At 37.1% G+C, this 26,056-nt stretch overlaps 1 protein-coding gene across 2 annotated transcripts in view; it reads right to left on the bottom strand.

The window, feature by feature from the left end:
* The window catches only part of hrg (poly(A) polymerase hiiragi), a 374,011-nt gene that overhangs the window by 151,938 nt on the left and 196,017 nt on the right, over window positions 1-26,056 (bottom strand). For both annotated transcript variants that reach the window (XM_090407503.1, XM_090407502.1), the window contains exon 10: window positions 16,123-16,195. In XM_090407503.1, the coding sequence (XP_090263629.1) occupies window positions 16,123-16,195 (73 nt within the window). The remainder of the gene's footprint in view (window positions 1-16,122; window positions 16,196-26,056) is intronic.

The following is a 26,056-nucleotide window of genomic DNA, read 5'->3' as shown; positions in this document are numbered from 1 at the left end:
AATCCTTAGAAAGATTAGAGGGGTGAACCAATGGCATCAATGGCAATATCATATTAAAAACGAGGATATTAGGAAAGAACTTGACATTGTCAGCATCCAGGAATGCATTAGCAGAGCTAATCTCAGGTGGTATGGTCACTTAAACAGAATGGGCGAGGAAAGATTAGCAAAACAAGTGTTCTCTGCTAGGTTGGCAGGAAAACGACCCAGAGTAAGACGAAGATATAGGTGGATTGATACGATACAAAGTGCCTTAGACGATAGAAATATAAGATCTGATAATGTTGGAGTCTTGATAAGTAACAGACTGATTTGAAGGAAAATTGTAGATAGGAAGTTAGTAATGATGTAAATTTTTAATGTAATACTATCATATCCTGTACACCCCTTGAGGGTAAATGACAGGAATTTGATGATGATGAGGCATATGAAAGAAAGAATTAACTTTATTATTTAAAAGGGAGAGGTTATTATCATCAAGGACACGTTCAATGATTCGACCTCGTCTGTTAAAACGTTCATTGCCAATCATGCGATATCGTGTGATGTGCGTTCTCACCGGCCGGCCGATCGCGCGTTATCGCATGGACGTCGATATCAAGTAAAAAAAAATTGGCCACCACACGAAATTCCAATTTTCAGCTTGGCAATGAACATGTTAATGTTGGCACTATCACTCATCGAAAGTATAGGTTCAGGCAGTTGTAAGATAAGATTATCAAGATCAATTTCATTAAACTCAGCACTTGGTGGTAAATATACTGTAACAAGAAATCCCACAGAGAGCTGAATCGCTACTACTTCCAGAGTGGTATTAAGTTGGACATGGTGGAAAGGAATACGACTGCCTACTAGGATAGCTACTCCTCCATGAACATGACCACCTCCAGTTCTGTCCTTATGTACAACAGTGAAATTCCTAAAGGTATGGTCCTCATTGGGTCTTAAGTACATTTCCTGTAGACAGAAACAGAAAGGTTTGTGTTTCTGCAACAACATCTTGATATCATCAATATTCTGGCAAATCCCACAAGTTCCATTTTAAAAATTTTCCTATTGTTTTGGTTTTATTGACTTAGCTGTTTTTTGGAAGGTTGAGGACTCCATTTTCCCATTTTTGGGGAAGTATGGATGGCCAGTGTCCGTCTCTTCCTCTGGTAGTGTTAAAAACATCTAATATGTTAGGGTCAGTTGGTAAGTTTAGTTTACTTTCAAGTGAGTACTTTTTTTGTACAGAAAAAAGTATCCATTTTTTCTGTGCAAGTGTTTGGTGGTTTATCTTTGAGTGATATCTCTGCCATAATTTTTTTTGATAGGTGAGTTTTCATTGAGTGGGACCATTTTTGAAGTTGTCTCTGGAGTAAGGCCATAGGCTTGTGATTGATGTGCTCAACAGAGAAGCACTCTCAATCATAAGGTACATGAATGGTGAACTTATCAGATGGTGGAACAGACATACATATTTGAGTTGCTGTTGGCACTTCCTTAATTATTACCTTTTCAGCATAAGAGGATCTCAGAATAGGTGTAATGGTGGCCAGCTTTCTTTTTGCATCCCGATATGTTATGTTTTGTTCTGTTTTAATTTTTTATCTCTCTTTTTCATTTTTAACATGCACGAGAGTAAGCTGGATGATCTCCCTGACAGTTGACACATTTAGCATTTTTTTCGCACAGCAAGATTTGTTATCATGCTCTTTACTACCACATTGGACACAGGCAGTAGAACCACAACAGGTACTTTGGGCATGTTCATATCTCTGACATTTAAAGCATCTCAGCGGGTTAGGGATGGACATTCTAACAGTACAGCTGAGATACCTTTCTTTTACGGATGTCAGAGGCCTAGGTGAATCAAAAGTAAGGATCGTGTTCTCGGTTGAAACCAGGCGACCATCCCTACGTATCATGATGCATCTCACACCTGTCGCTCCTTGATCTTTAAGCTCTGAACATATGTCCTCATCAGGAACATCAAGGAGATCCCATTCTCATATCACTCTTCTACTGGAATTGAGTGTTCTATGAGATGTTACTGTGATTTTTGTATTCCACCCATTGTCGTTGCTCTCAGTAGTTTTTTGGAATGTTGCTGACACAGTGTTTCCACGAGGCTATCACAAGAATGCAATTTCTTAACAGTTTTGGGAGGTCCTGCCAGTTCTAAACTTTTTGAATAAAGAAGGGTGACATTTTCCCAATGGGTTTTTCACCTGCTGCATGAATGATTAAAAAGGTTGGTACGTTTATATTAATATCAGATATCTTTTGTTTCTTGATTCTGTTTCCATATGCTGTATCTATGGTATCAGTATTTTGTTAGGGCCCCTGAAACATTTGAGGATGATGGATTCATGCTCAAGGAGTTGTTAGTTCAGCACTAGAGCTCCCCACCAACCATGGAGCCACATACGGACGCCCACTACCCAGCAAGAAAAGACTGTGCTCAGGAGTGGAATGCCAGGGCTACCCTGGACGCTATACCAACACTACAGCAGATCTAGGATCCCGACCCTGGACAATTGGGTGAGAGACTTACTGCAACACCATTGACTCTTGCAGGCAAGCCCACTAGCCGATTGATCCTGGCTGGGCCATCAACGACCATCCATCTTGCCGAAGTAGGGGGCCAACGTAATGAGACTACCCAGATCCCCCCCCTTTCCAGATGTCCATGGGTTGCACAGCACGGCAAACAAAGTGGCAGGGCATTGGATCCCAGTGATGGTGGGCTGGAAAAAAGGATAGTGAAAAGACTTTGGAGAAGCAGAGAAAAGAATACGGGAAGAAAAGCAAAGAAAAAGAGGAAGAATGAAAAGCGCCAGTACCATCACAGTTCCTCAGACAGAAATGCCTGAGGAACAAGCAGGTTTTTAGGAAAAAGGATACCAGAGATCAGATCCTTAGTCCTAGACATATCATAGAAAAGTATAAAGAATCTAGACTCTCTATGGTAATGTGTTTCATAGAATATTCTAAAGCTTTTAACTATATTCAGCATGTGAAACTATGGGAAGTAATGAAAATAATGGATTTTCCCTCAGCATACAATTAGGCTGATAGCTAACTTGTTGGATCAAAAACAGGTGTTGGAGTAATTGATTGACTTCATGTTGGAAAGGGGACAAGGCAAGGATGTTTATTTTCTCCTCAATGCTATACGCATGCTGAGGACATCATGCATGTAGCACTGAATGAGCTCAAGACAGAGGTAGATGAGGTACAAATTTTTGACAAAGTTTTCGAGATCAATAAAAAGAGATGACTTCAGCTCAATCCTAGCGAGACAAGGATTATGGTTACAGACAGAGAAGATCTTGAGAAAGTGGGAAAATAATTGAGGATGTCAGCAAGTTTGAGTACCTGGGATCAATTATTAATGTGAAGAATTACCGTTCAGAAGATGTCAGAAGAAGATCAGGAATGGCCAAAATAACAGACTTATCTAAAATCTGGAAGAGTGGATCTATTTCCATGGGAACAAAAGTGAGGATTTTGGATTTCTAATAGCATATGGATGTAAGACTTGGAACCTAAAGAACTTAGATAGGAAACAGATAGCGCTTTTGAGATTTGTTGTTACAGAAGGTTGTTGAGGATATCACATACAGAAAGGCTTGCAAATATATGGGTGCTAGAAATGATCAGCGGAACTTTAAAGCTCCTTAAGGATTGACAGAAGAAAGTTGAAATACTTTGAACAAATGAAAGGATGGAAGGGGGAGGACTGCTCAGAACAGTAATAGCAGGTCAAATTCTTGGAAAAGGAGGAAGGGATAGACTGTCAATGAGATGGATGGTGTGTCTAGAATGACTGATCTTCAGAGTTAAATCACCAGAAAAGCATATAACAAGACCTCAAAGTCTTGTGACTGGTGTGACACACCACCGAGCATCTGAGTGATCATACGGCATCTGCTGATGTCCAATGAACAGACAGATGGGATGCATTAGAATGATATACTGCATATCGAACTATGAAAGAGTATGATATAGGGAGATTCAATTACTGGAACACAAGGTAGAGTAGTAAAAGTGCTTGGTCTTAGAGGAGTGCCTGCCTAGAAAAACAATGCAGAGTGTGTTCATAGCAACAAAGCAAAGCAAAGCAAAAATGTTGACAATTGGTGGGAACTGGATAGTGAGATAATTGAGACTGACACTGAAGATTACACAGCTGAAAAGGGTACCAAGGGTATGGTGAATATGTTGCTAGGTGTGATAATGCAAAGTTAAAGAGAAGAGAAATGATAATGAATGAAATAGAAAGAACATGAAGGAAGAGGCACCTAGTAACTTTTGCAGAAGACCCCATGCCTTTCCCAAAAGCACAATTTTCATCTGCGAAAGAGAATTTTTCAGCATTTGAGCCTTTCAGAGTTGGATCTGTTGCTCATGCCTCAAGTCACTGCAATGCTTTCTTGGACAACTCTAGCACTTGCTTGAATTTTGAGTACAGGAGATAATACAGGTGTTTAATTCCACTGTGACTAATTTTTATAAGGTGATTAGAGCAGGATTGTTGGATGTTTGGATCAGGAGAGTGGAAACAGTTGTCTGAAAGGAAGATCATAAGTACTAGAGTTCATCTCACTTGGCATTGGTCTAATGCCAGAGATCAAGAGTTTGGGAGTAGCTGAGCTAAAGACATTCTTTAAAAGAGGAAATGTGCACAAAATTATGGTCCAAGTTTTACAGGGAAGAGAGGTAAACTCTAGAGTATACTTAAGAGAAATGGTTAGATAAAGTATTGGAAGTGTAGGAAGATTATTTTTTTTTAGAAAGTGGACATATGTTGAATATTTGCTTATATCAGATATTTCCACATTTCTTCCTGCTTGGTTTGTTGGTGGAATTGGAAAAGAACAGCCATTTGAAGTGAATACAAAATCACCTAGGAAAATAACTTCACTATAGGTAGTTAGACTGGAGAAAATCAAGCTTCAGGTAGATAGATGTCAGAGGGCATAGTAATTTTCATAATATGGAGAATAGTCATGACAGATATGTGACAAAATGGCAGAAAAGCCTTAAGCTGTTAAGTGGATTGCATAACTGCAACCCTAGTTGTATTGTGGTAGAACAAATCATGCAGTGTGGGTTTTTATAGTCAAGATGCAGTAGAAGGCAGCTACTATTCAAGAGCCTGTCACAAACGTGAAGTTAGGTCTAGATGTCTGTAAATGGTGATGTTTATTCATGGAATAAACATCAACATCATTGTGCTTATTCCATAATTGTTGGTGAAGTGGCTGTGTAATAATTTTTGGAAGGATTTTTTTATTTATTTATTTTTTATTTTGGTAAGCTCGTTTGAGGATTTTTAAACTAGTCTCATACACACTATAATTCTCCCCATGCTGGAATTTGGTGAATAGTTAAAGATACTCTTCGATATCTTCTCCATACAAAGAGCACAGCACCCAGTTTCTTTGCAGAAATGTAAACCTGACAGAAGAACTCCATCCCCTATCATCACACTGCCAGCTAATATGGCAGACATATTCTGCCATTTTAGCTAGATTATGCACGACCTGATCAGGCAGACTTCTGTTGTATTATCATTAGGTTCAGTCTTGTATGCTATCTTCTAGTGGCCTGTCACTAGATTCTATGGAAAAGATCTCCATGATATGCTTGGCCTCTTTGAAGGATCTGACTCCCACTACACAGACCTCAATAAATGACAAAACCTGTCTGGGGAGAGGGTTTTGCATTACAGAATATTAAGGCAATTGATGTAAAGTCAACAGCTTCTATGTAAAAGTAAAAACTGGATAAAGGAATAAACAAGAATATAATTTCTTGTCAAGTATAATTTACTATGAAGTTGGGTTATTGAATGCTTCATGTAACTGAGAAGGCAGTGTTAAATAGTTTACTGTGAAAGATTACGTACTGTGCTTCACCTTCAATGCACTCTATTAATCTATATAACACACACACACACACACATATATATTCAAATTCCTGACGTGTACCCTCACAAGATATTATGATAGTACTACATGAAGAACTTACATCATTATTAACTTCTTATCTGCAATTTTCCTTCAAATCAATCTGTTATCTGCCAAGACTCCAACATTATCAGATCTTATATTTCTGTCTTCTAAGACAATTCTTACTTGATCAACCCACCTATATCTTGGTATTCCTCTGGGTCTTTTTCTTGCCAACCTGGCAGAGAACACTTGTTTTGCTAATCTTTCCTCTTCCATTTTGTTTAAGTGACCATACCACCTGAGATTAGCTCAGCTAATGCATTCCTGGATGCTGACAATGTCAGGTTCTTTCCTAATAGCCTCGTTTTTAATATGATATTGCCATTGATGCCATCTATTCACGCCTCTAATCTTTCTCAGGACTCTCATATCTGCAGTCTCTAGTCTTTGGTCAAGTGTTTTACTTCTGACCCAGCTCTCAGATCCATAAGTTAAAACTGGTTTGAACACTGTCTTGTATACAGCTAATTTAGTGTTTAAACTAATTTATCCCATATTCCATATGTATTTATTAAGTTGACTTCCAACAATATTTAATTTGATTATTCTGTTGTCTATTTTGAGATTTAGTTTACAATCTTTACTAAACATTGTGCCTAGGTAGCTGAAATGTTTTACTTTTTCAATAATTTTACTTGTTCCATTCATGATGCAGTTGATATTTTCAATGTTTCTGCCTATTTTCATTGTCTTTATCTTGTTATTGTTAATTATTAATTATATGAAGAGACAAAGGCTTCAATTCGGCGACATATAAACTTATTTAAGTTAAGGGATATTACATCCCATATTGTTTCATAGCTGAATAAGAAACTCAAAGAGTTTCATGCCGAATATAGTAAATATATAAAGTTCGGCAAGTCCAAGCGTAAGCAAATACCTGGATAGTGTTACAACTGACCCTTTAGGGAGTGCAACACTGAGGCAACTCATGGTAAGGGTGGTATAGATAATGAGTAACAGAGGGAATAATGTCCATCGTCTGACATCAGATTTAACATCAAACCATCTTCCTGTACTTCCTTCAATTCTAACTGCTGACTTACAACTCAAATAAAGACTAAGTATTGCTTGATATAATGCCCCATTGACACCATATAACTGTAGCTTATTCAATAGCTTCTATCTTGGCACTTTGTCATATGCCTTTTCCAGATTGACAAAACTTAAATACAGATCTTTGTTATATTCCCATGATTACTCAACTGTTTGTCGTATCTGATCCTGACAGCCTCTATTTGGCCTGAATCCAGCTTGTTCATCATCAAGCTTTTCTTCCACAATTCTTCTCAACCGTTTATCAAGTATACATGCATAAATCTTACCAGGAACACTCAGTAGAGAAATACCTCTGTAATTCTCACATTCAGTTTAATTTCCCTTTTTATATATGGGTACTATGAGAGCTCTACTCCAATCATCAGGAATTCGTCCCTCTGTCCAGGACTTCTGACCTATGCAGTGCAGCCACTGTAAGACTTTCATACCACCATACTTCACATTTCTGAACAAATATCATCTACCACTGCGGCCTTTCCACATTTCAAGTCATTGATGGCTTTTTTTTCTACTTCAAGTATGGATATGTATTCCTGACTATATGCTTGTTGAGTGTTTTTACCACTGTGCTATCACTGCTTGCTTCATTTAGCAATTTTTCGAAGTAATTACCCCATATTTCTAGGATATCTTCTTCTTCCATTTTTATGTCACCTATATCATCTCTAACTCCTTTTACAGCACTCTTTCCTCCATTTCTAAGCTTCTTCAACAATCTCCAGAATATTTTGCCATCTCCTTGATATTTATTTTCTATGTTCTTACCAAAGTCCTCCCATGACTTTTGTTCAGCTAGTTTTACACACTGTTTAGCTTTCTTACATTTGTCTCTGTATTCTCTAACAGCACAAGTGACTTATTTCCCAGGAACTTTTGATATGCTTTCTTCTTTTCTTTCACTACCTCTTTAACTTCCTGTATCCACCATGGAGTTCTGATTTTTCTATTCTTGCAGACAACCTCACCACATGCCTCTCTGGCTGAATCAATCAGGGTTTCCTTCAAGGCTTGCCACTGAATCTCCAAGGTTTGGTTACTGTTCTCAAAATCTTTCATTTTTTCTTCAATAATCTTTGTGTATTTTTGTCTACAGTTCACATCTGAGAGCTGCTCAACTTTTATTCGCTTTAAAACTTTCTTACATGTTCTTCTTTTCAATATGAAATTCAATTTTATCCTGCTCAAGACTAAATGGTGATCACTTCCAATTTCAAATCCTCTGTACACTCTGGTGTCCTGCACTAGGGAGAAAATATCACTATCAACAATAATATAGTCACTGAGACTTTTCTTATTCCTTGCCTCTTCTCTCCATGTGAATTTGAGCACATTTTCATGTTGGAATATGGTGTTAGTAATAACTAGTCCATGTCCTGAGCAGAAATCCAACAGGTATTTGCCATTATTATTAGCTTTGCTCTTTTCTCCAAATGTTCCCAAAATATTTTTGTATGTCTGACAATCATTTCCTACTCTGCTATTTAGATCCCCAAGAAGGACTAACTTTTCCTTTTTTCATTGTGTCAGTTGCTTTCTCTAAAGCCTCAAAAAATTCCTCCACTTCTACCTTAGTAGAAGTTTTTTTGTGTTGAATACTACGGCTACTCCTCCTTTCCTTGATTGTCATTGCCTGATTATAACATTTTGTATTTATTGTTCAGAAAGATCTCATCAGTTTTTGTCTTTTTTGTTTCAGTCACCCCTATTATGTCGATCTGGTACTTATCTAATTCCTCAGCTAGCTCCATTTCTTTGCCATTCTGGCTTCTTATGTTGATAGTGCTGATCTTTAACTCTGGTGATGTTGAGTTGGGGTGTGTTTTCAGTTCCGATTTGTTCCAGTAGCTGACTTTTCACTGTTCACCCTGGTTCCCTGGCAAAAACAACGGGGGCCTTGTTTAACTGGTCGACACCACAGCCGGCAAGAAATTATGTCATGTTGTACCTTCATTTTGTATTTTGATTTAAGCCAATAAGAATACAATTTGGTCAGCTAAATCCCAAATTGCTAGCCCATCCTTGTTCGTTCAGTATCCAGTTAGATACGCAACAGGGTGCACCATGAGAAGGTGAGGATTGGACATTAGGTCAGAAGCCCTGGTCGGTTCTCTGCATTCCTTTAAAGGATACGTGGAGGTCTCCTCTCAGTTATACAGCTTTGATCCTTAAGCACCCCAGAGTAAAAGTTTAAACTAGCATAATTCAGAAGTTGTGCTTAAGGGTCAAAGCTGTATAACTGAGAGGAGACCTCCGCATAGCCTTTAAAGGAATGTGGAGAATCCAACAGGGCTTCTGAAGAACTAGGATGGGCTGGCAATTTGGGATTTAGCCACCAAATTGTATTCTTATTGGTTAAACCAAAATAAAAATAAAAAATGATGGTACGACATGACAAAATTTCATGCCGGCTGGGGCGTCACCCAGTTAAACAAGGCCCCCGTTATTTTTGCCAGGGAACCAGGGTGAACAGCGAAAAGTCAGCTACTGGAACAAATCTGAAAACAAATCCCAACTCAATATCACCAGAATTGAAGATCGGTACTATCAACATAAGAAGCCTGAATGGCAAAGAAATGGAGCTAGCTGAGGAATTAGATAAGTACCAGATCGACATAATAGGGGTGACTGAAACAAAAAAGACAAAAACTGATGAGATCTTTCTTAACAATAAATACAAAATGTTATATTCAGGCAATGACAATCAAGGAAAAGAAGGAGTAGCCATAGTATTCAACACAAAATACGAGGCTAATCTTCTTGAATGGCAGTTAGTCTCAAGTAGAGTAATGTGGGCAAATATGAGAATGGGGAACTGGACAATGAGACTTATTTGAAAATTTAGAAAAAGCAACTGACACAATTAAGAAGGAAAAGTTAGTCCTTCTTCTTGGGGATCTAAATAGCACAGTAGGAAATGACTGTCAGACATACAAAAATATTTTCGGAAAATTTGGAGAAAAGAGCAAAGCTAATAATAATGGCAAATATCTGTTGGATTTCTGCTCAGGACATGGACTGGTTATTACTAACACCATGTTCCAACATAAAAATGTGCACAAATATACATGGAGAGAAGAAGAAAGGAATAAGAAAAGTCTCATTGACTATGTTATTGTTGATAGTGATGTTTTCTCCCTGGTGCAGGACACCAGAGTGTACAGAGGATTTGAAATTGGAAGCAATCACTATTTAGTCTTGAGCAGGATAAAACTGAATTACATAATGAAAAGAATAACATGTAAGAAAGTTTTAAAGCGAATAAAGTTGAGCAGCTCTCAGATGTGAACTGTAGACTAAAATACACAAAGATTATTGAAGAAAAAATGAAAGAGTTTGAGAACAGGTATCAAACCTTGGAGATTCAGTGGCAAGCCTCGAAAAAAGCTCTGATTGATTCAGCTAGAGAGGCATGTGGTGAGGTTGTCTGCAAAGTTAGAAAAATGAGAACTATATGGTGGACACAGGAAGTTAAAGAGGCAGTGAAGGAAAAGAAGAAAGGATATCAAAAGTTACTGGAAAATAAGTCAGCTTGTCTTAGAGAATACAGAGACAAATGCAAGAATGCTAAACACTGTGTAAAACTAGCTAAACCAAAGTCATAGGAGGACTTTGGCAAGAATATAGAAAATAAATATTAAGAAGGTGGCAAAATATTCTGGAGGTTGTTGAAGAAGCTTAGGAATGGAGGAAAGAGTGCTGTAAAAGGAGTAAGAGATGACAAAGGTAACATGAAAACGGGAAAAAAAGATATCCTTGAAGTATGGAGTAATTACTTTGAAAAACTGCTAAATGAAACAAGCAGCGATGACAGCACAGTGGTAAAAAACACTAATCAGGCATGCAGTCAGGAATACATATCCATACTTAAAGAAGAATAAGCCATCAAAGGCTTGAAATGTGGAAAGGCAGCAGGAGTAGATGATATTCGACCAGAAATGCTGAAGTATGGTGGTATAAGAGTCTTACAGTGGCTGCACTGCATAGTTCAGAAAGCCTGGACAGAGGGATGAATTCCCGATGATTGGAGTAGAGCTCTCATAGTACCCATATATAAAAAGGGAAATAAAACTGAATGTGAGAATTACAGAGATATTTCCCTACTGAGTGTTCCTGGCAAGATCTATGCAAGTATACTTGAGAAACGGTTGAGACGAATTGTGGAAGAAAAGCTTGGTGAAGAACAAGCTGGATTCAGGCCAAATAGAGGCTGTCAGGATCAGATCTTCACTTTACGATAAATAGTCGAGAAAGCATGGAATATAACAGATATCTGTATTTAAGTTTTGTTAATTTGGAAAAGGCATATGATAAGGTGCCAAGAGAGAAGCTATTCAATACGCTACAGTTATATGGTGTCAATGGGGCATTATATCAAGCAATACTTAGTCTTTATTTGAGTTGTAAGTCAGCAATTAGAATTGAAGGAAGTACAGAAAGATGGTTTAATGTTAAATCTGGTGTGAGACAAGGATGTACATTATCCCTTCCGTTATTCAGTGTCTATATGGATCACATTATGAAGGAATGTGGTATTAAACATGATATCAAAATTGGAGATGTTAATGTCAGCTCTTTGCTTTATGCAAACGATGCTATACTTCTAAATAAATCCACTACAAAGTCTGCAAGATTCCATGACTAAATTGAATAAATGTTGTAATAGATATGGTATGAAGGTCAGCAATAAAAAGACAAAGACAATGAAAATAGGCAGACTCATTGAAAATGTCAACTGTGTTGTGAATGGAGAACCTGTGGAACAAGTGAAACATTTCAGGTACTTAGGCACGATTTTTACTGAAGATGGTAAATTAAATATAGAAATAGACAACAGAATCAGCAAAGCTGGTATGGTAGGAAGTCAATTGAATAAATTCATATGGAATAAGAGAGAAATTAGTCGGAACACTAAATTAGCTATATACAAGACAGTGTTGAAACCAGTTTTAACTTATGGATCTGAGAGCAGGGTCAGAAGTAAAACACTTGACCAAAGACTAGAGACTGCAGATATGAGAGTCCTGAGAAAGATTATAGCCGTGAGCAGATGGCATCAATGGCAATATCATATTAAAAACGAGGATATTAGGAAAGAACTTGACATTGTCAACATTCAGGAATGCGTTAGCTGAGCTAATCTCAGGTGGTATGGTCACTTAAACAGAATGGGCGAAGAAAGATTAGCAAAACAAGGTGTTCTCTGCCAGGTTGGCAGGAAAACGACCCAGAGGAAGATCAAGATATAGGTGGATTGATATGGTACAAAGTGCCTTAGATGATAGAAATAAGATCTGATAATGTTTGAGTCTCGACAAGTAACAGACTGATTTGGAGGAAAATTGTAGATAGGAAGTTAGTAATGATGTAATTTTTTTCATGTAGTACTATCATATCCTGTACACCCCTTGAGGGTACATGGCAGGAATTTGATGATGATGATGATATTCAGAAGTGCTGCTTTACCAGAGAACAGCAATCTCTCCAAATGCCTGCATAATTCCATGTTGATATGCAATTCATCTCTTGCATAAATTCCCCTCTGTTCTGATATGCATTCCAAATATACCAGCTACTTCTGCTTGTAAAGATGTCCTAGATGTTTGGAGTAGTTACACTGAAAGATTTGAAATGAAACCAAGTGAGAGAACAGTGGTAGAAACTATTAAAGAAGAGAGAGGCAGGTTCAATGAGTTTGCAGTTGTACTGCAAAGGGATGTTAAACAGCAGCTGCTGTTGTTTTAACAAACTTAAGAGCAAGTGGATGAATGATGTTTGCTATGTCACTGGAATAGCAACCATAGTAGTACCTGTAGAAGAACAGAGCTGAAACAATCACTGCATTGTGAGATAGAGGTTGAAGTGAGCCTGTGAGGGAAGAGTCATCTATGAGCCAAACTGTTCTCCTCTAGACTGCATCAAGAATTTTTAAAGTGGTTTTATTTGCACTACTCTAAATATGCGTACAGTATTCTAAGAATGGATGGATTTAAAATTTATATAATCAGTACAAAATAGCTTCTAGAGCAGAAAAGAACTCCTAGATTTTTTAGAAGCTGAGGAAGCTACTGATGTGATGGGTTTGTGCCAAAAGACTTGAGGTAAATGTCAGTCCAATGAGAGAGTTCATTCTATCTGGTGATGAGGGAAGGTGAGCTGAGATCCTTTTGCAAAAGACAGGGCTGCGTTTTAGTAGCAATGAAGGTGACCAGGTTATGCTTGTCCCAATGAAGGATGATACTGAGATCAGTGTTTAAGACACTGATTGCAGATGATGTAAGAGATGTCTGGGAACTACATGATTTGTCAAAATAATGGCATGAGTGGAGAGTGCTATTGTCAGCAAAACTATAGATAGAATTTGTAGTGATTGAAAGAAGATCACTTATGTGTAAAACAAAGATTAAGTGAGAGAATGGAGCCCTGAGGTACTCCTGCACTGGTGGCAAAGCTTGAAGACCACAGCAACACTCAGTGAACGACCAGAGAGAAAGCTAGCTATCAAATTAGAGAAGATGGCAGGTACACCAAAGGAATGTTAAAAATACCAAGCAATTTTAAAGCTGGTTTTACTCCATTTCCCAAATAAGCAAACAGATAAACAAGTCAAGTTTGCGCCTGCAAGTGATGCAAGACTAGCTGATCCTACAGGTAGTGCAAGACCAAGGCAACTTGTGGTAAAGGTGGCATAAGCTCTGATCACTAATCTTAATATTTACTCTTAATGCCAAAACACATCTCCAAGAAGGGGATGTATGATGTTTTGTATTAAAGGCAAGGGGCCACTACCCAGACCGATTTCGACCTTTATTGAGGTCTCATCAGTGGGAGCCAGGCTAGAAATACTAAGAAAAGAAATACTTTTTTCTAAGATTTGGTAATACCAAATCTTAGAAAAACTAAGATTTGGTATTACCAAATCTTAGTATTTCTAGCCTGGCTCCCACTGATGAGACCTCAATAAAGGTCGAAACCGGTCTGGGTAGTGGCCCCTTGCCTTTAATACAAAACATCATACATCCCCTTCTTGGAGATGTGTTTTGGCATTAAGGGTAAATATTAAGATTAGTGATCAGAGCTTATGCCACCTTTACCACGAGTTGCCTTGGTCTTGCACTACCTGTAGGATCAGCTAGTCTTGCATCACTTGCAGGCGCAAACTTGACTTGTTTGTCTGTTTGTTTACTTGGGAAATGGAGTAAAACCAGCTTTAAAATTGCTTGGTATTTTTAACATTTATTATACCCAAGGTAAAATACTTTCTAGACCAAAGGAATGCTGTTTGCAAAGCAGGCTAAACACAAGCGAAAGTTTTGAGAATGTCAAGGGCAACAACAACATGTGTTTCTCCGAACCTTTCCATGGCATGTGTCCAGTGGTAAGGTGACATAGGCTAAGATATCAGTCATGCACCTGGATTGGCAGAATCCATACTGGTGGTTGCTGATTAACTGGTGAGCTTCTAGGTACTGAAGAAGTTGACCATTGATAACTTTCTTCATTATTTTGGAGAGGGATGAGGTGATGGCAATTGATGAGTAGGTGGACGTTAGGCTTTTGTTTCCCTTTTTTGCAACAGGTCGGATATGTGTTAGTGTCCAGAAGATGAGATAGGTGCCAGCTGAGAAGACTGAAGAGACAATTGAGGACAGGTGTTAGCTCTTGGGAATATTTGAGTACAATAGAAGAGATGCCATCAGGACCAGACAACTTTTGTAGTTCAGGTTGTTTAATATTCTTCTTATATCTTTCTGCAAAGGGGCTGCAGGAGACATATGGTGCTCAGCTGCTGATATGGAAGGAGATGATTTGCCTTCGTCTATAAAGGATGTTAAGGAAAAGAGTGATGATAGGAGGTCAGCTTTTTCTTTGGGTGTTAGGCGCCACCTGGATGGGAAAAGGTAAGTGAGCAGAAGTTGCATCCAATGGCTTTTGTGAGAGACCAGAAGGCGCAGCCGCCATTTTGACGAGAGACTTTTCAGCTAATGGCTTTTATAAAGTTTGATTTGCTAATGGTTGATTTACATGCCTCTGCATAGCTCGCAGGTTGCTTGCAGATGCCTAGGAACAGATTCCACAAGGTGTCGAACATTCTCCATGCATAACTTGACCCATGTCCCCTGCAGCAACTCTGTCAGTTCATGCTCATTCCATGGAGGAGGATCAGCAGTTCTCACACCCCATTCTAGCATATCCCACACATGCTCAATTGGATTACAGTCAGAGGAGTTTGGGGACCAAGGCACTGTGACAAATTTCTTATGTTCCTCCAATCATTCAGTAGTTGTACAAGCCCAATGACAAGGTGTGCTGTCCTGTTGAAAGATGGCACTGTGGTTGGGGTAGACCACCTGCAGATATAGATGGTCAGTCAGATGGTCCCAGTAGCATTCACGATAACCACCAGACCTAGGGCGCATCAGGAAAAGGCTCCCCAGACCATAACACCACCTCCACCAGCCTGTTGAACCCCCCAACTGTGCGTTGTTTGCGATGCCTGGCTGTCAATCATGGGTTCCTTGTTGGTCTCTGGCTGTGGAACCTCAGGACAAGCAAAGTATAGAGCATGGTGCATGTGGAAATGGGTCAACTGCCCCACTGTTGTACTGGTGGGTGAGCTGTGTAACTGGTGCATTATTGCTGAGAATTCAGTCGTTACACCTGATGTTCACCTCTAGGACCAACCATACATGGCTGACCAATGCGAGTCCTTCTACTGGATGTCTGTTCATGATTAATCCAGTTCTGGTACACACTTGATACAGTAGTATGAGAACAACCAACAAGTGTGGCTGTTTCCGAAATACTGGCACTTGCCCACCGGGCCCCAACTATCTGCTCATGATCAAATTGCCTTATATTGCCACATTTTCCCAATTACTGGCAAACGTTTACTGATTATGTACAGAGGACAGGTGTGTCCATTTATAGTAGATGCATGTGATGTTGATATTACATGGTACTTCGTTATTGCACCGAATATGTAATTCCGGGGACCGTTCCTAATGCAAAGCTAGCTCAGTATGTGTGCTTAAATATATAAAAAGAGTTCAAAACTTACTCTTGGATCCCACACAGGAAATCCCAGCTTGTTTTCCTCAAATTGTTTCAAGAGTACAGGTTTAGCCCAAGGCCTTTAATAAACATAAATAAAAAAAAAAATATAATAAAAACCAAATGAATTAATATGCTTTTGTAAAATTAAATTATGTTTATTTATCAGCATGTTTTTGGTACTCAAATTTCAGGGATATCTTAATTCTTAATCTTAAAATGTCTTTTTCATTCCTATAAACTACATTCAAATGAAATTGTCCAATAATACTGCTGTCTGAATTCAGCCCTTTTCTAAATGTAATGGATTCGATCACCTTTTGTTGTTACATGTTTAACTTGAAAAATAATTATAACAAATTGAATTTCATATATACTTTTAAAATGAAAACTGAAAAAAAAAAAATGCACAGAATATTAGGATAAAAAAGAGCACCAATAGGTTTTTCAAGTTAAATGTACAATCTTTCTCTATTAATTTTCAATGAAAAGTACAAAACAATTTAGCAATTCATAAACTCATTTCAAATACTTTCATTTTAATGCATAAGCTTTACAAAGATATTATATGTGTAATAAACTGCATATACATTATTACTTCACAACATCATATAGCTGGGGTGACAAGACCTCCCGCTGTTTTTATCATGGAATGATGGAAAGCTTCAAACATTGGCTACTGAAACAACCTAAACTTCGATAGAATGGCAGATAAGCACTATTAACATGAGTAGCATTAACATTAGAGAAATCCACTGTTGATACAAGATGTGTTACTGAGATTAAGAAGTCTAAACCAAGATCCATCTTATTACTGAGATCCTTCTCAGTAATAAGATGAATAATCAGGTACACAGGATTATGAAAAGGAGGAAGTAGCAATTCAACACTATTGCTGATTACTAGACATGAAGGCAAACTTCTTGAATGAGAACTCATGTCAAGTAGAGTGATGTGGACAAATTTTGCAATGGGGAAAATGAAGACTTAATTGTGTCCATGATCACAGAAAGTGATGGTAGGAAAGAAGCAGATGAATTTTTCAGATCAGTAGAGAAGGCAAATGATACATAAAGAAATCTATTCTATTAGCTGCTGTTGGAAATGTACACAGTAGAGCAGGAAAGGAATAGCAGGCATAAAAAGATTTTAGAAAAATTTAGTAGAAATTGCAGGGCTACTAATCTACTAGATTTCTGCTCAACAGGAGCTAGTCATTATTAACATGACAATCATATTCCATGTGGAGAGAATGCACAGAAAGCAAGAAAAGTCTTGTTATTACTGAGTGATGGTTTCAGACTGAAAAGCACACAAAGGATTTGAAAATCTTCAGGAAGATAGTATCAGAATGAAAAGAAAACATGTTTGAAAATATGTTTTCTTTTTACAACAAACTCAGATATGAACTGTAGACTCAAATATACAAATGTGAATACATGAAGAAGTTTGTAAACAACAACCAAATGCAAGACTGATTATCATCACCACCACTGCCTGACACCTCAAGGGAAACCATACATCACCACACCAGATGTTACCACATCTTTTTCTCAAAAAACTCATTTGCACTAGATACATTCACTACTCTGTGGGAGAAAAATCTAGCTTTGAAGATAAACCAATATCCTATAACACACTCTTTCAGAAGTTTACAGACTTCTATAATATTAACTCTCCGATCTACAAGTGTCTGTGATTCACACATTATCAATCTGTCCTCAATCTATATTCCATAATCCCGATATCATAAACCCAAGAGACCAAATCTGCACAAAGTAGTTCAAATGCAGTCATATCAAGGCCTTGTATCGAGACAAAATGACTTCTGTTAACTATGAAAGTCCAGGATAAAGATACTGCCTGTTCATGAACAAGAACATTATCAGTTTTTTTTTCAAGCTGAGAGGCATGTCTCATTATTTTCCCAACTGTGCTATGGAAATGCTAAGCAATTAAAGTAATCAGCAAAAGATGGTATTGGAAAGGCAATCATGGGAAGTTGATTCAGTAAGGTCAAGGATGAACCATAAATGGATATTAGAAACTGGATACTTGAGTTTTGACATGGTTAGAGTAAGTGGAGATGGTCGCCAATCTAGTGGAACAATGCCTACCAAAATGGCTACAGCACGTTTATGAGAGAATCACTGATTAAGTAGACTTTACAAGGGCATACAGCAATTTTGGGGAGGTTTTTGTTGTATCATCCTTAATGTGAGAACACATTTCCAATGTTGTACAGTTTTGGTATTTATACCGAGTTGCCAATTTCTTCTCTGGTTTATTCAGTACATGTCATGATGAATGGCTTGCTTTAGATTTCTTTGGCCAACATTCTTTTCTTTTATTTATATATGATCTTCTATCATTAACTTCAAATTCTATTCATGGTTTTGTCCTCTATACTTCATTTGCCAAACTTTGCACTGCTCATATACCAACATTATAAAATCTTCCACAAACACTGATTTCTTACCAAATTTCAGCACTGAAACATCATTGAAGCTGCAACTGTAATACTGCCAAAGCAAAATACCGCATTATTATATCATACAAGAAAGATCAAACTTCATCTTCCCCCCACCCACACACACCTTCAATAATAGCCAGATTTCCACATATCAGATGTCTCTTCAACTTGATCGTATTTTTTGGACTCTCCTGGCATAAGCACACCACATCCATAACCTCCTTTGCCACCAAAATGATGTGCCCAGTGTCCTTTTTTCCACTTAAGACATCGATTCTCAACAGTACAATTCTTAGCATATAACAACCTCTGTAATTGTTCAAGAAATGTGTCAACAAGTTCCTTCTTTTCTTTTTAATCATTTGTCCACACAACACTGCTGTGCTCTAAGTTGTGCAACCTGTGTATGGAAATATTACAATGAACACACAGACAGTGCTAGAAGTACTATAGATAAAGTAGTAATAAGTGGAAAGGATGTCTTTTTATTATATTTTTTAAGGACAGGAGAGAGAGAGAGAGAGAGGGGGGGATAATGTGATTATGCTAGGAAAGCCTTGAGGTAAATAAGTTCAAGAAGAAAAAGGTCACATAAGGAGATCTAAGTCTTATCAAATATGAGAAAGTGAAGCATTATGCTTCTTCAGTTTGCATGTCACTTTCATCCTCTCTAATTTTATCATGACTTTTGTTCAGCTAGTTTTACACAGTGTTTAGCTTTCTTACATTTGTCTCTGTATTCTCTAAGAGCACAAGCTGACTTATTTGCCAGGAACTTTTGAAAAGCTTTCTTCTTTTCAATCAGACAATTTTCTGACAATCAGAAAATTACAGTGTGCTAATTCTCTCTCTAAGACTCAGTCAAAAGCAATCACAAATTTCTCCAAATATTTTCATGGCTTGAGTTCAACATTGTGGAAATTGCTTAAGAATCAATGCTAGATACCGGAGAAGATCACCGACAATTGCAGAAAACCCACCAAGGCAGCTTCTGACATAGGCCTCAATTTTGCCTTCTCATGGTGCACCACAGTAATAATAGGTATCTACCTACTCAATGAACTGAACAAAGAATGATGAGCTGGCAATCTTGGATTAAGTTGTCCAAATTTTTGATACTGCTTAAATAAACAAAAAATGATAGCACACAAAATGTCATGCTGAGAAGTTGTCCAGTTAAACAAGACCCAATGCTGATTTCATCAGTCTATCAATTCAAATAGGTGCATAAACATAAGTATCAATGGAAGAAACAAACTGGAGAAGAATTAAAAGAGGTACCATGTTGAATAATTGGTGTTATCATACCAAAGAAGACAAAAAAACAGGTAATATTCTTCTAAATATAGCAACTACAAAAAATGCTATCTTCCAGCATTAGTGATCACTGAAAGGAATGAGTAGATCTAGCATTCAACATAAACACAAAAATAATCTTGCATGGAACATTCTATTTCAATAGAATGATCAAAATGGGAAATTAGACTGATGTATCATGGTTCTTTCTTTCAATGAGAACTTATTTGTGGTCCACAGAAGGAAGAAAAGTTTTCAAGTCATTAGAGAAGGAAGCTGAAATAAAGGAAAAGCTGGCCCTGATTAGAGATTGAAGCAGCAGCAGAGTAGGAAATGAATGCTAAATATATAGAAAAATCTTTAGAAATTTTCAAAAAACAGGGGTACACATCCTGAATGTTGACACATTTGCTTTTTTTTTTTTTTTTTTTTTTTTTTTTTTTTTTGGAGGGAAAGATTTATTTTTATATTATGCTTTTTACTACCACATTAGGCACGAATAGCAGATCTATGACAGACAGCTTGAACATGCTCATATTTCTGACATTTAAAGTATCTTAGTGGATTAGGGATGTAAAGACTAATAAAACAGTTGAAATATCCAGCTTTTAGATATGTTGCAAATTTAGCTGTGCCAAAATTAAGGATGATATTCCTGGTTGGAACAAGACACATATCACGATGCACCTCATACTAGTTGCTCCTTGACCTTTAAACTCAGAAGATATCTCCTCACCTGAACCATTAAGAAGGTGCCATTCTGCTATCATTCCTCTAGAAGAGTTATTTATGGAGTTTACCAGTAAGAGTCAAAGTGTATAACTAAGAGGAGACCACATAGACTTTAAAGGAATGCAGTGAACCGAAAAGGGGTTCTGACGTAATCCTCACCACCTTTTCATGGTGCAACTTGATAGGTATCTACCTGAATACTAAATGAACTGGGATGGGCTGACAATTTGGAATTTAGCCAAAATGTATTCTTATTCACTTAAACCACAAGTAAAACGATGGTACAACATGACAATTTCATGGCATCTGGGGCATCAACCGATAAAAACAAAGCCCCAGTTATTTTTGTCAAGGAACCAGGGTGAACAGCGAACAGTCAGCTACTGGAACAAATCCTGAAACACACCCCAGCTCAACATTACCAGAGTTCAAGATCAGTACTATCATCACAAAAACCTGAATGGCAAAGAAATGGAGCTGGCTGAGGAATTGGATAAGTACCAGATTGATATAATAGGGGTGACTGAAACAAAAAACACAAAAACTGGTGAGATCTTTCTGAGCAATATATACAAAATGTTATATCCAGGCATTAACAATCAGGGAAAAGAAGGTGTGGCTAGAGTATTCAACACTAAATATGAGGCTAATCTGCTTAAATAGCAGGCAATATCAAGTAGTGATGATGTGGGCAAATATCAGAATGGGGGAACTGGAAAATGAGACTTATTTGTGCCTATGATACCACAGAAGGTTCTAATAAGGCAGAAGTGGAGGAATATTTTGAGCCTTTAGAGAAAGCGACACAAGGAAAAATTGGTGCTTGTTGGGGATCTAAATAACTTAGTAAGAAATGATTGTCATACATACAGAAATATTTTGAGTAAATTTGGAGAAAAGAGCAAAGCTAATAATAATGGCAAATACCTGTTGGATTTCTGCACAGCACATGGACTGGTTTAACACAATGCTCCGACATAAAAATGTGCACCAATTCACATGGAGAGAAGAGGCAGGAATAAGAAACGTCTCACTGACTATGTTACCAATTATATTTAATCCTTTACCAAGTGTAAGCAAACAAAGTTTGCGCCTGAACTTCAATATTTTCAGGATTGGGGCAACTCGTGGTAAAGGGTGGCATAAGTTATGATCACTTGCCTTAGTATCCCATAATGCAAAGCACATCTCCTTCAGGACATGTATAATGCTATGCATTAAGGGAAGGGTCACTACTCAGATCGGTTTCAACCTTTATTGAGGTCTCGACAGTGAGAGCCAGATCCAGAGGTGGTGATACTAAGGAGGAAGTAATGCAGAAGTCATATCAACATATACCAGCTGCCAAAAGGTGTCAGCACCTTATTATTAAAATTCTCTGGATTAGAGATAGCCGATCAGAAGTGATCAGCTATCTCTTCTGATCTTCCCTTAATGCATAGCATTATACATATCTGCAAGGAGACGTGCTTTGCATTATGGGATACTAAGGCAAGTGAAGTCATACCACCTTTACCACAAGTTGCCCCAGTACTGAAAATACTTCAGGTGCAAACTTTGTTTGCTTACACTTGGATAAAGAATTAAACCAAATATATAATTGGTAACACAGCCAAGTGAAAAAACTTCAATCATTGACTATGTTATTGTTGATAGTGATATTTTCTCACTGGTGCAGGACACTAGTATGTATAGAGGATTTGAAATTGGAAGGGATCACTATTTAGTCTTGAGCAGGATAAAATTGAATTACATAATGAAAATAAGAACATGTAAGAAAGTTTTAAAGTGAATAAAAGTTGAGCAACTCTCAGATGTGAACTGTAGACTAAAATTCACAAACATTATCCAAGAAAAATGAAAGAGTTTGAGAACAGAACCAAACCTTGGTGATTCAGTGGCAAGCGCTGAAGAAAACATTGATTCAGCCAGAGAGGCAAGTGGTGTGGTTGTGTGCAAGGATAGAAAAATCAAAACTCCATGATGGACACAGGAAGTTAAAGAGGCAGTGAAGGAAAAGATGAAAGCTTATCAAATGTTCCTGGCAAATAAGTCAGCTTGTGCTCTTAGAGAATACAGAGACAAATGTAAGAAAGCTAAATACTGTGTAAAACTAGCTAAACAAAAGTCATGGAAGACTTTTGTAAGCATATAGAAAATAAATATCAAAAAAGTGGCAAGATATTCTGGAGGCTGTTGAAAAAAACTCAGAAATAGAGGAAAGTGTGCTGTAAAAGGAATTAGAGATGATAAAGGTGACATGAAAAATGGAGAAAAAGATATCCTTGATGTATGGAGTAATTACTTCAAACAATTGCTAAAAGAAACAAGCACTGGCAGCACAGTGGTAAAAAAAACCTCAACAGCCATGAAATCAGGAATATATATCCATACTTGAAGTAGAAAAAGATAAAAAGGGAAATAAAACTGAATGCGAGAATTACAGAGGTATTTCTCTCTGATTATTCCTGGTAAGATATATACAAGTATACTTGAGAAATGGTTGAGAGGATTGTAGAAGGGAAGCTTGGCAAAAACAAGCTGGATTGAGGCCAAATAGAGGCTGTCACGATCATATTTTCACTTTATGACAAATAGTTGAGAAATCATGGGAATATAACAAAGATCTTTATTTAAGTTTTGTAGACCTGCAAAAGGCATATGAGAAGGTCCCAAGAGCAAAGCTATTCAAAACACTACAGTTACATGGTGTCAATGAGGCATCATATCAAGCAATATCAGTCTTTATTTGAGTTGTAAGTTAGCAGTTAGAATTGAATTAAGTACAAGATAGTTTGATATTAAATCTGATGTCAGACAAGGATGTAACATTATCCCTTCTCTTATTCATTATCTATATGAAAGAAATCACATTATGAAGGAAAGCAGTATTAAAATTGTATATGTTAATGTCAGCTTTTACTTCATGCAGATGATGTTATACTTTTAAATAAATCCAGTATAAATAAATTTGGTATGTAAATCAACAATAACAAGATAAAGACAATGAAAATAGGCAGAAACATTGAAAATATCAACTGCATCCTGAATGAAGAACTTATAGAACAATTCAGCTACTCGGGCACAATTTTTAGTGAAGATTAAAGTGAATATGGAAATAGACAACAGAATCAACAAAGCCAGTATGGTTGGAAGTCAAATGAATAAATTTATATAGAGCAAGAAAGAAATTAATCAAAACACTAAATTAGCTGTATACAAGGTTGAAACCAATTTTAACTTATTGATCTGAGAGCTGGGTTAGAAATAAAACACTTGACCAAAGACTAGAGACTGTAGACATGAGTCCTGTGAAAGGTTAGTGGCATTAACACATGGCATCAATGGGAATATCATATTAAAAATGAGGTCATTATGAAAGAACTTGACATTGTTAGGATCCAGGAATGTGTTGTTAGTAGAGCTAATCTCACCTGGTATGGTCACTTAAACAGAATGGGAAAGGAAAGTTTAGCAAAACAATTGTTCTCGGCCAGGTTGGCAAGAAAAAGACCCAGAGGAAGACCAAGATATAGGTGGATTGATACAGTAAGAAGTGCCTTAGAAGACAGAAATATAAGATCTGATAATGTTGAAGTCTTGAGAGATAACAGATTGATTTGGAGGAAAATTGTTGACAGGAAGTTAGTAATGATGTAAGTTCTTCATGTAGCACTATCATAATATCCTGTACACACCTTGAGGGTATATGTCAGGAATTTGATGATGATAATTCTTCTACTGGTGTTGCTTGAAGGAGCTTTTATCAATTTTGCTGACAATGCTTTGACAAGAATATCACCAGCACAAGTGCTTTGGGAGAGACTACTAATCATTCTAAACCTTTTTGGATAAAGGAGGATGACATCCATAATGAACAGGTGCCTCACATGGATAAAAAAAAAACAATAACGTAATTTTTCCAGCTAGATAGGATACTCCTGCATTTTGCAATAAATAAACTCAAGATGACATTTTCCAAATATTATGATTGGGTAGAGAAGGATCAATTTATGGTATCACCTCGTAGCACTAACTTATGTACATGAGAAGTGACTTGCATATTTTTGTTACAAAATACAGTATAAAATGTTTTTTTTTTGTTAGAACAATTCACTTTTTTTAATTATTATATTATACAATTCAAGTATTACTATCATTTTCTGTTGGTACTTACACTTATTTTAAGCTATTTATTTTGTTATAGTTAATAAAAAGTTTTCTTATATATATGAATAGAATAAAATACATTTCAGATAGTTTTCATAGTTTATAATAAGTTACTGGTTTCAGTGATAAACTAAATTAGGGCTCACCTTACATGGTTTGATTTGATGTACATGTTAATATATTAGTCTCCTAATTGAATGAACTAGTGGTAGAATATTATAAATGACAAACATATCGTTGGTTGAATGTGCAAAGTCAGTAGTGGTTATGGCTGTGATTATTCTGTTTTGTATTCATATTAATGGAAGCGGATTGTTGTAATAATCTCCAACACAACAGGTGATGTCATATTGCAGTGAGGAATTTAACCAGCAATAGCATAAGCATCTTAAGACTAATATTGTTCCTAGGACTTTAGGAACAATATTAGTTTCTTGCTTTCTTCCTCATTGGCTTTGTGTTAGTGCCTGCGTGCACATACCATATCTTTATGTTCCTGAAGATGGCAATGTGACATTGCCGAAATATAGAAGTGATTCATTAAAGTTACCTTTAATTAACATACTTCGTTTGCGTTGTTAATTCCGTAAACTAATTGCCAGTTATGTTTTTTATTATATTCTGAAAAGAACATTCCTTTTCACCTATCTCCCTCTCTTCAATGTGGGATTAGTTACAATCGAAGAAACTGTTATGAAAGGTCTGACAACATGCAAGAACAAAACTGCCGGTAAATTCGCTCACTTCGACAGGTGGTTGGGTTCACAGTGAGCGAGCTACGATCGCCTGAACGTGTTAATAGGGAAATGGTGCATAAATATTCTAATTTAGTACTGAAAAATTCCCAACCACAACTCCATAAGCACAATGTCATGCTAAAAATTTGACAATAGCAAACTATCCCCTATAACAAACTGTTCCTCTGGTCCCTACAAATGTGCTATAATGAGCAACTATAAACATGTAGGAAAGACATCATTCATAAAAAAAAAAACCTGTGCATATTAAAATTCGTTTTTTTTTGTTGTTGTTTTGATTTTTAATGGATGACATCTTATGGATGATATTGTATATAGAGACAATATCACTTGATTCTATTGTCCCTAAACTCTTCAGTAGCTAAACATGCAGAACCACCGTGGCATCCACAATCAGTAACAATGATGTCCTTTGGTTGGAAAGAGTATGAATCCTTTCAATGATGTGAAGAATCTTTATAGTTTTCAACTGAAGGTGAAATAGCACAACCATCAGTTAGGAAAAGGCATTG

The sequence above is a fragment of the Typopeltis vanoorti genome, chromosome 17 (genome assembly GCF_054136105.1).
Source record: "Typopeltis vanoorti isolate ZY-2024b chromosome 17, IOZ_Tvanoo_1.0, whole genome shotgun sequence".
In the NCBI taxonomy this organism is placed as follows: Eukaryota; Metazoa; Arthropoda; class Arachnida; order Uropygi; family Thelyphonidae; genus Typopeltis; species Typopeltis vanoorti.
The sequence above is the reverse complement of the archived record's forward strand: the minus strand, read 5'-3'. Positions and strand labels throughout refer to the sequence as shown.